Here is an 11,861-nt window from a genome sequence, read left to right as displayed (position 1 = left end):
GAATCTATTTGTTATTAAATCATTAAATTAATTAATGCGGTAGAATATGTTAATGGCGTTTTATGAATTTGAAAGAGAATTAATTATTTAATTCTATTTTTATATTAACTTTTTGTGATTATTCAAGAGTTGATGAATTAAGTCGCATCTTCGTGCGTATTTTAACGAATAATAAATTCTAAATTGAATTTTCGCAAACAAGTAAAATTGCAATTGAACTTTATTCCGCATTTATTATTTTTTTTCTCGGTGTGCACACAACGTACATATGAAATATAATCTAAAAATGACGTGTATTTCACTGGGTAATGTTTCCGCAATTTTTCCTTTACCGCAAAAACTTGATGTTTCGTAAATCCAATTTAGCCATCATCACTGCCGCGTAATATAAACGACATCTCTCATAGAATTCCCATAAATTATTCCGCAATTGACATCGGCACTCCTCAGGATATTTTCAAATCATTCCACATATCATTTAATCATTTAATGCCATTTTTATCTATCCATTTTTCAAAAATTCGCCGACACACCTGAACGGCACTTCTGAATAGTGAATTTAGTGAGCGACAGGAACGAGTCAATCGATGTCTGGCACGCGATAGAAACCGGCTTTTAGAGAAAATATAACCAGTCAGTTCTCGACGAAGCGTAACGATCACGCAAAGTATATGTGATATCATATAAAAATGATATAAAAAAAGGCCATGATAATCTAACAATGGGCCTCGATGATGTCCCGTTGGATTGATCTCCATCTCCTCCAGGACCGGAATCTCTGCATTAGATTGAGATGCAATCGTTTCATTCCCGATTGAATTATCTGTCACTCGATCTCCTGAATTATCGGTCAAAGTCGATTGGAGGTGTGGCCGCTTCTTCGTAAAATGACAGCTTCTCTCGTGTGATCCCTGCCGAACAATTACCTCCGCAGGTTAACTCACCATATAGTGCCTTTAAGACACTTCAAAACCCGCCGTAATATCGAATTAATTCAACGGCCTCTCTTGCTCCCGGGGGTGATGAACCGTGAATATGTAATACTCATAACGCCATTCGGTATTTCAAATAAAAACTTTGATCCCTTCAGGAATTTCTTACACAAAATTATCGTAAAAAATTTTTTAAATAGAAATAATTTGGACAATTTCGGGCTTTTTGAATTTATTTAAAAGTAATGTTAAGTATGGGAGAGGTATTTATGGGAGTTTTATTTTATATATTCGGTGTGATTTTTGAGAATGAAAATTGGTTGAACATTTTGAAATTCAACAAATGTTGATGATGTCAGAATAATTCAGGTTTTTGAATGCATGATGAATATTGGGGAAATTATATTTGGAGCTCGTGAATTTTATGAATTTAATTTTGAAAATTAGGAAAGTAGAATATTAGGAAATGTAAACGAAACGTAAATAGCCGGGAAATTTTCTCATTTTGCCCGAGTTGGGGAGACAAATTTTACTTTAATGAAATGAATTATTCCTTTCCGAAATTTTGATTGAGAAAAAACTGAAGTTTCGACTCGAAATAACAAAGAACGTTATAATTTTTATTAGAGCTGGCATGATGCATGTCCGTTACACTTCCACGTGCAATTTTAACGCCATTTTCATGGTAATCTTTGCAAAAAATTTCCACCGTGTAGGACAAAATGATTCATGTTCAACCGAGATGTGAGCCGAGTGAGAACGTGGGATGAAGTGTAAGCAAGTAGCTGATAAATGCACTCCCTAAATCATGAAGTTTAATTGGGTCTTCGAATCGAAAACGAAATGCGGGACCTCTGCCGCAGGTGTTCTCCGTGAGAAACGTACATTTTAATATATGATTAATTGGGCGGCTGTTTCTGGAGTCTTCAGAAAAAATAAAATGGAGATTAGTATATCATCGGGAATTTTTTTTTTATCAGCGACATGAGTTACTGTTTTCGCGTAAAACGGACATTTTTGATCTGCACTTGAAAAAAGAATTACCGCTGATTAACAATGAATTACTTTTGAGGAGTCATAAAATTAATGAGACCGAGTGGTTCAGTGAAAGTTTCGTCGAACTTGTGGGGAATACAAACTTTACTGTTCGTAATAATTATTCAAAAATACGAGTATTTTTAGCTGATAATCCAAACTTGAAAATTGCACTTGAATTTTCGAGTAAAAACACTTTGAAAATTTTAAACAATCGTCTACTGATAATAGTATTACGGTAATTCACAATTTTTTAATCCATATCACATTGAAAATTTAATTAATCAATTAAAATTATAATTATTCAACTTGAAACCCATAATTTTCTTAAATTTTCAAGATGAACAAGAAATTAATTAATAATAACCTTTTAATTGAAATCGAATCCAAGCTCATAAAATTGAAAATTCAAATGACTTCGTGCCTTAAATTTCAATAAATCAACAATTAATCTAAAAAACGTACCGAAACCGCAAAATTGCTTCTGCCAAATAAATTTACCTGACGCCAGGAATTATCCAGATAAATCCAGGGCTAAATTGATAATTTTTCTCAATGGGAAGGACAAGAAAGATCTCGAGACAATTCAAATTTATTATTAATCTGAGGCTTAAATCTTGTGGGAAGGTGTCAGAAGTGTCAGAAACGAGGATGGAGTCTAGTATGAAAAATCGATAGAGGAATGTAAATGTCATTTATCATTTGTAATTGGAAATTGGAAAGTGTTCACTGGATTTATTTTTTTTTTGACAAGTCTCCTAGCCTACTGTAGACTTGTTCTCTCCCCGGGGATGACTTTTCTTTTATCCTTGGAGTTTTCCTCCACTACTTCATTCCAATTCATTTCGTATCCTTGTCTCTCTGCGGGAGATATGATCGATAACTTTTCGTGTTAACGTCTTATCGGCAGGTACCGTGCAAGTTGTTATGTTAACGTCAGAGACGAGGAGATGAGCCAACGAGACGATGAGAGACGTTCTCATTTCGAGAACTCATTCGCGCTCATTCGTGTCCTGTCAGAGTTAATTCAAAGTTATGTCTCGTCTTGTGTCGATTCTCCAGCATTTTCTTTTTATCCTTTCAGCCCCTTTTTTTTTCTACACTGTCATTTTTTAATCACCCACCTGTCGGGGTTTAACTCAATTTCCATTTCGTTTTGGCAACAGAAAAATTTGCGTCGTTTATTTTTTTATTGGAAATGTCGCTCCAGTTGAAAGATTCATGCACTCGGATGATTCCTTGAATCGTTAACTAATTCTTTATTTTTATCTTTGCTAGGATCATTCCGCTCTTGATAGAAAATATTTTTTTTATGTTCATTTATTTTTTTGTAGTTTTTGGTTTATATTATTGTTAATAACTCATTGTTATTACTTTATTTTTCCTTACTTGGAAAATATAATGAAAAATATTTAAAATCAGGCAATAAATTCTTTAAATTTTTCATTCATTACAATTTCAATGAATAATTAATTAAAAAATCGATAATGATAACGACAAATTATTATAAATTACTACAATATAATAAAACAGTTCAATTATTATAAATAATTACTAAATATACATTTTATAATTGAAAATTGTAATCAAATTTTGAATTAACACTCACATAATTAGCGATTCTATTGAATTGAGTCCGAAATTTTCTGGGATTTCCAATATTGTCCGTCAATTTTCTTTCAAATTTTCAAAATATACTCTTTATATATTTTTCTATTTCATTTTAAAGAGTGAGAATCGTGAAGACGGTGGGTGGTGTTTACATGGAGTGGAAACCACCCGACAATTCGTGCATGGTCCGGGATAATTAGCAATGGCGATGGCTTGTATCAGTGATCGAATACGTGGGTGGTTCCTCAGATCGCTCCCCCCCACGGATCGCAATTAGTCGAGAATCACTCGTTATATCGTGCGAAAGCCCAGACTACACCCCCCCCCCCCAAAAAATCCAACTCCACCTAATTATTTATAATGAAGAGTAAAAATTTCCAAATTGATCCGTAACGAGGAGAAAATTTCACCTCATCATCCAGCCTCTCAATTTCAATTCCACCAGTTTATTTTCATTTTACATGACGCTGAAAATTTTCTGGTGCACTTCCCTCATTAACTTTCTTCTTTAAACTTTCATCGTAATGTACTCCTGGGGCGGAAGTAACGGTTGCACATCACAATGTAATTACACGATTGAATGCAAGTCTTATTTTGTCGATGGGAATTTACAGTCGAGTGAGAAAAGGCTGGCGGCTGTTTAGAAAATAGCTGGAGGAAAATAGTGATGGAAATGAGCGTTTGTAAGTTTAGTTGGGGCTTTTTAAACCTCCTGTGGTGACTGTTGGTTAACAGTTGGTGGTGGATAGAGGCGCCAATTATCGCACTGGTAGTTTACCACTATTTCCATGCCAGTTGAAGACGACTTATTTACGGGATACTGCCATGTCACATTTATACTAACTACTCTGCGGTTGTCTGTGTAGTTTACATCTGCCGCAGAACAGTGGATGGAATTTAAACATCACTTTAATGTTGACTCGTTTATTTATCTGTTTGTTTTTTTTTTTTTGCAGAGGCACCTGGTGAATTTGGCTGGGTCTTGACACTCATTATTGTATCGCTCATCTCAGCAGCGATTGGGGCTGTCGTTATGGTTACCCTTCTTCACTGCAGAAGGTACGTTCATTGATCTTTATTAAAATAAATATTGTTAATCGAAATGTTAAATTATTCTCATTAAAAACCGCTTTCTTTTTCATTTTAATCCGCCCCATAACGCGATAAACTCAACTATAACTTCAATTTTAACAATTCCCAATATTTAATGATCAATACGTATAATAATTTTACATGATTAATATTATCATTATTATTATTTAAAAGAATCTTCGATTTGAGAATTCAGTTGTCATTTTAGTTGAAGGCTTTTTCCTTTTCTCTTTTTTTTTCCAATTGATTTATTAATATCGTCAATCAAAGTAATTTAAAGCAGTTGATGATATCTCAATTAATCACTCGTTCTCAATTATTTGTTACAGAATAAAAAGCGCCGGTGGCAGAGGTAAGACATTGATTCAGAAAACGTCAAATAGTCCACTGAGTTCCCAGGTCCTTCATACTTTCCAATTACACAACCCAGCGATCTCTCATACGTCGCTACCGATAACGATCGAATGATTATCTACATCGACAATCAAGCTCTCTCGAGTGGTCCCTCTCCAATGGTGTCTATAAATCCCCTGCGAAAATTGTCAGGGTTCACGCTAAAAAATCAACTCCCAGGGGGATAAACGTGAGAGGGTGGGTTGAATCGAGGTGTAAAGTTCATGGGGCCAGTGACGTTTCGCTGCACAGCAATAATAAAATTAAAACTTCCATTTTCCACGATAATCACCCCCACAGAGCACCGCATAATATTTCGTCGCAGGTATTGATGCGGGGAGATCGAAAATATAAAAAAAACTGGTAATTTACCCATTCGCGAAATAACAATCCGCCTAATGGTACGATGTGACTGAAATTATTTCATCAAATTCACGGCTAGTCTGAATTCTGATCGCATCAATATTAATTAAAGGGTAAATAACAGCGTAAAAATTCGCAGTATCAGTTTTTAATATTATGATGAAAAATATGACAATGAAAAATGTTATTGATGAAAATAACACACACTGAAAATGTCATAATCGTTACAAAACCGATTCTCCATTCGGTTTCCCTCTCGCGATATTTTGATTTTATATTATCATTAGCTCATGATATTTAAAATTCTATAATTTCTCGGCTGTTGTTTTTTATTGTGTCGTTTTGTCGTTGTGATGTTTTTAACAGTATTATTTTCATTCTGATATTTTTCAGTGTAGCATCATAATTCCGTGTTATTCAGAGCAGGAACCGACTGAAATATTTACCCTACACACAAAAAAAAATGCAATAACAAATACAAATGAATGAACAGCGAAACAACCATTTTCGAATTAATACAGGCGAATTGTCGTTGGACGAAGTATAGATATAGCTTAAAAATCCCTTAGACTTTCCCCCGGATTGAAATGGCTCTATAACCCAGATGACTCCTTGAACCCGTTGGGGACCTCGGGAGGACAGTGCAGGTCTTGTTGGAGTGTCGGATAATTAATTCGGCGTTGGACGTTGAGGGAAGTAAAAAAGAGGGAAGCAAATAAATAAAAAAATGAAAAAGCAAATGAAAAAATAGAATAAAAATCAGTGTATGTATCTCGTGTGGCAGGCGCACGTACGCCACGACGCCAGTGCTGATGCTATCAGCCACCAAAGGCACGGTTGATTTCAAATCGGAAAGTTAATTAGACGCGTTTCACTGTCCACTGTGTCGCCTGTCTCCTCCTCTCTCTCTGGTACACCATTGGTCGTTATATACTGGTGTCTTTCTTCCTCAAACCACATGGGTTGTTTACATTGCCGATGTATATACTACCGCTTCCATTACGCCAACTAATTAAACGCCAATCAATCCTTTCGACCCCTCTTGGCTACCTTTGAGGGCCGTGTGTGTACATAATACTGATGATGATAACTGTTTGGCCTGTGGCCAGTATCTGTGGGAGTCCAGTAAATAGGTAGACCTTGAGGAATCATTCATTATTACCTCGATGTGATTGAGTTATCATCAAATCGCATCAATTTCGCCTCCTACTTCCTTTGAGATTTAGTGCACATCAAACTTTACACAGAATTCTATTGAGAAATGGTAAATTGGGATACGCGATTTTTTCTCGTGACTACCTTTTTACGAATATCTTGGAATTGAAGGGAGATAGCGATATTTTTGGTCAGATAGTTTTTGTAGAGAAATGGGAACACTACAAAAAAGGTTATTATGAAAATATCGGTATTTTTTCGGAATTTCGAGATATTTCGGGAAAACTCATCAACAGAAATTGTGCTCTTATCGTAGTTTAGCACTTTGCTACAGAATTCTGCACTGAGAGAAAAATAATTATTATAAAAACGTATTTATTTATTTCGATGATTTTTTCAATGTCTCCTATTACCACTCGTCCAAAATGTATTCCGCAAACAAGAGCCCGCGTATATTAAAATATGGAAGTGTGGACAGATATTGGACGATGAGTTATTTTCGTTTTTGCATTCCTGAGCAGCGGCTTCTGTGATCTATAAAATCCAGTCTGGATGTCTCGATGACATGAGCACAATGGCGAGACGAGAAGTTGGAAGAAGAGGAATAAAGCCAGTGGGGGGATCCCTTCGCATCTCTTTTTCATATGCTCGTGTATGTCATAATGCCTCGAGGGGTAAAGAGAGAATACCGTATGTAAAGGAACGGGTAAATATACTGGAACCATATCAGAATTCCAAATATCTACCCTCACCTGGCACTTGAGCAGCTTCGTCCTCCCCTCCTCTGGATTTTTTTATGTCCCTCTCGTTAGATCCCCAGTATTACACCGAGACAGGTTACGTGGAAATAAAAAAAAAGTACGAGGTAAAGAAATGTATGAGAATATGAGTTCAACGGTCGTGTCGAAAAATATGACGTGGGGTGAAATTTGAGGAGCCACTCCCACCCCTAACAGAAATTCAACCTAATTTCCCCTATGACCGCTCCTCTTTGCCATCGATCTTTGTCATAAATAACAGGGGAACTGCATTTTCCTTTGTCTCATTGTTCCATCGTGCCATTTTATTCCTCTGGATTGATATTTATACTATTGTTCGGTTGATTTTTTTTATTCACAGGCGGTTGCTGCGGCGTAGGCGTTGATGAGGCGAATCCCCAGGAGCCCGTCACCTCGGGGGCTGGCGGTGTAGCTGGAGGCGGTGGGGTATCGGTTATACCTGATAGACCGCCACTAGAACTTGATAAGCTACCCCCTTATCATGATGTTACACCTACCCCTGGTAAGTTCCTTATAGATGACGGGATAAATCCCATGATAAATTCGAGGTAGAGGGATTTTCAATGGAATTTATTTTATTCAGAGGCTAGTTAGGAATTCTTATCACATAATCTGGGGAAAGATTCATTTTTTAATAATTTTTCATTCGAGTTACGTAATTTTTAATTAAATCAATGTCTGGCTAAATCGGGATTAAATCCGATTAGATCTCTCTAAACTCAGGCTAATTTATGATTACCCCTCAATTAAAATTTGATTTTCAAAAGTTCAGTACTACTATATAAAGATAAATATTTAAGAGTGTTCTCTTTAGAGACAATTTAAAAATTATTACGATAAATTCTAATTGTTCATTCGCCTTACGCAATTTTCAATTGATTAAAATCCAGCAAAACCCAGACTAATTATCGCTTTCCCCAAATAAAAAACCACTACAAATCGGAATTCACGGCAGAATTCTCCGTAAATAAATCGAAAATAAATGAAAACCAAATGAAGTCTTAAATATCAGAATTTCCCGTGTAAATTCATTGAAGCGAATTACTTAAATAGAATCGCCACTAAACTCTTCTAAAATTAAATTCACCCTGCGATCCTCCGAGAGCCGGAACGAAGACAATGAAACAATTCCTTGTCTCTCTCCCGAATTATAAATGATCTACCTACCTACGGCCTAAGGTATCCCATGCTAACCGTCCACTCCAGACTGAAAAATGTCTTTCCGAAAATATCGAATTAATCTCCGAGTTGAAAAAAACAAATGGCATCACAAGTACTTAATCTCTAATTGCAGGACATAACGTATGGTCCTGGCTGGGTTCTCGTCGTGGAGGTGGCACAGCCGGGGTTGTAACGACCCCCCTGAGTCTACCACAGCATCGTTGTGCCATTAATTTACCAGTTGAAAATCACTACACCCACATGCAGACTGATGAGGCACTGTACGCTGAATTGGACTCACAGACAGCGAGTTATGCCAGTGATCTACAATTACAGCTGAGGGGTAGTTCGACGTATGGCGATGGTGTTACAACACCAGGTGATGAGGATGAGTACCACGAGCTGGATGCATCACGTCTCCACAGGAGATACTCAACCAGTGATAATGAGACACTAAAGAGGGATTCAATCAGAACGAGACATAGTCAGAGGTTAAAAGAGCCTGATTACGAGATGTACGAGAATGGGCCATCCACTCCAATCCCACCACATACTCAAAATCATCATCATACTCATCCACATCCTCATCATCATCATCACCATCATCATCACCACGTTCAGAGTCAAAGGAATAATGGCAGTGCTGGTGATGTTAATCCCTCTTACCAAAATACTGGATACACAGGTAGTGATAATGAACCTGATGGACCTTTTCTCAGCAGTGCACCCAGTAGCGCTTACTACAGCGATTTGAGCTCGAATTCCACTAATCACCAGTCGAATCTACCAGCTTTGAACACACCGATTAATCAGGACCAGGGACAATACAGATTGGCAGCGATTAATGAGTCAACGACACCCTCGGATTATATCTGATTCTAAACAATTATTATTTCATGATGAGGGATAAACGGAGGATTCCCTCAGAGCACCTGAGCAACTCCTCTTCATCTTCAAATTGCACACAAATATATTCAGGGGATTCAGGGGTTTTGGGGGACAGTCACATGCTGTGCTCACGCCTTTCTTTTGTTCGATGATGATTAGCATCACCAAAAAGCCAGGATACAGTGGAAGCATTGCCCAAAATTTGCACGAGTACGAATCTGATGAAGTTATTTTCTGGAACAGGTGTTTCGTAATTCGACGTCCGCACTGGTAGCCCCTTAGGGACTTCTTCCCTCTCATTCTTCCCCTCTTCCTGCCATCATTCTTTATATATTTTTTTCTCTCAACCAGCCAATGTTCAATGGACCCAATCTCAACCTTTCTCCTCTGTTTTTTGAATTTCTTTTTTTCAATGTTCTCTTTTTTTTTTGCTATTGGCTTCCCTCGTGTTTTGCTTTTACTCAATTCCGTTTCGCCCGTCGTACCTTCACGACGCACGCAACAATGAAACCAACACTATAAAACGATAAACTGGTTATAGCTGTGGGGAGACAAAAAGCTGTTGGAAAACATTTATTAGAAAGTTAAAAAAATGAGGAGGGAGAATGGAATTTTAACATATCGATTGAACGTTGTCAGGATATCATTAATGTCCCCTTTGGTGCATATCCTGTGTACGTGGAGAGAAGACAGGTCGCCTCCATACTTACACGAAGTTTAATTTATTAGTAACGAGAAAGCCGTGGCACAAGACACTGTGGGTGCCTGTGGTTGTTGCCCTTTTTTTTTGTCTTCATTTCTTTTTTTATTGAAGCGTCAATGTGTACGAGTGTGAAAGACAAAGAGGCGCAACAGATGCAACAATGCATTGGAGTACAGAGCCTAGCGGCCACGGAGTAATTAATTGCTGGTCTCGCGGTCACAATGTGCAGATGAAAAGAAAAGGTCGGGGATGGAGAGAGAAACTGGCGGCCTGAGAAGCTAAAGCCTCAGAAGAATCTTCAGAGGGTTTTTGCTACGGAAGACTCGAGTTTTGAGTGGTAACACTTATGTTTCGCTGAGTTTTTTGGAAATAGCGAGGAAATGAGAGGAGATAGCAGGATTGTCGTCCCAATCTTTTTTGTAGAACTTTTTAAATGCTAGGGAAAAGGTTATTACGGTCATTGCGATATCTTCGTTAGTTTCTGGGTTAAAGTGAATTTTCTCGTTTATCACTTTAGTATGCAAGAATGAAATTTTATAGAAATGAGTGGAATTTTTAATTTATTGTGATTTTTTTTTTTGAAGATTGGTGTGAGGGTTATCTTGAGAGATAAGCAATTACTGAATTACAGAGTATTTCAGTGTTTTTAGGAGATACTGAAGTAATATATCATTTTAAGTGTAAAAAATATTGAATTTTACATTTTTTTTTAAGATGTAAAATTTAGTTGAAACATAATGGAGAGAAAATTATTATCAGTAATAATTTAACTGAAGAAGTACTGTATAAAGGCTTGAGTACATGTCACTACTCAAAAATCGTGAAAGTAAATGAACATATAGGAGAACAATGACATTCTCACTTAGACCTAGTGATGTAAATATTCCTCGTCGTTTTGATAAATTATTTATATTCAAATAGAGTTTATCCGTGTGATTGAGCGATTGTACTGGGCTCTTAGAGCTGTCAATTGATAATGCGAATGGTGAAAAATGTTTTTATCTAAAATTGAAAATGCATATCAGGTCTGATGAATGAGACTAAAACGTGTGAACGCTGAAAAGGGGAACGCGAAAAGCCAAGGAGACACGTGCACATGAATCACCGTCTCGTGGGAAGAATTAAAGACGTGAAAAAAATGTGGAATAAAAAAAACGGCGAAGAGATGGGGTAGAGGGTAGATGGGTGAAATCGGGGGAGGCAGGGGGAGGCAGGGGGAGACAGAGGGAGGTGGGAGCGCAAGGGGAAGGAAAGAGGGAGGATGGGGGGAGGGGGGGGGGGATTACCGCAAATTGAGATTCCGAGGGGAATTTTTCAACGAGCCCAAGCAATATAATGGCCATATACATTGGGTAGTAGGTGGAGTATGTGCATCGTCTCTTGTGGCCTCGTACCCGCCCTAGCATCTTTCTTTTCTGCGTTTCACGGGCGGGATATATAAATTATACATGTAAATATACGGGCGGCGAGGGACTCGGTCAAGATCGAAGAGTCTGATATCGAGATATGTGTTGGCGCGACCCCCGTGTACACCGTCTACCCTTCTTTGCACTCTTGTGCCTTCACGCACAAGCGTTATGTCGACCTTTTTATTATCCATTTATTTTTTTTATTTTCATTTTATTCCCCCTCTTGCTCCTCACCTTCGTTGGAACCCCCGGGCGTGTTGAATAGTCCTCGAAAATTGCACATTCCGTCCCTTACTGAGTCAATAAACATCATTGGGAAGATACAACGTACGTTTTTAAG

At 37.5% G+C, this 11,861-nt stretch overlaps 1 protein-coding gene across 1 annotated transcript in view; it reads left to right on the top strand.

The window, feature by feature from the left end:
• Positions 1 to 11,294, top strand: part of LOC105274013 (TSC22 domain family protein 1) — a 43,809-nt gene extending 32,515 nt beyond the window's left edge. The window contains exons 3-6 of the mRNA XM_011316802.1: positions 4,535 to 4,637; positions 5,000 to 5,022; positions 7,701 to 7,862; positions 8,655 to 11,294. Coding sequence (XP_011315104.1) covers positions 4,535 to 4,637; positions 5,000 to 5,022; positions 7,701 to 7,862; positions 8,655 to 9,397 — 1,031 coding nt within the window. The 3' untranslated portion in view covers positions 9,398 to 11,294. The remainder of the gene's footprint in view (positions 1 to 4,534; positions 4,638 to 4,999; positions 5,023 to 7,700; positions 7,863 to 8,654) is intronic.
• The last annotated feature ends 567 nt before the right edge of the window (positions 11,295 to 11,861 follow it).

The sequence above is a fragment of the Fopius arisanus genome, unplaced genomic scaffold (assembly GCF_000806365.1).
Source record: "Fopius arisanus strain USDA-PBARC FA_bdor unplaced genomic scaffold, ASM80636v1 scaffold00009, whole genome shotgun sequence".
Taxonomy (NCBI): Eukaryota; Metazoa; Arthropoda; class Insecta; order Hymenoptera; family Braconidae; genus Fopius; species Fopius arisanus.
Note: the sequence above shows the minus strand (reverse complement) of the source record. Positions and strands in the feature narration are given on the sequence as shown.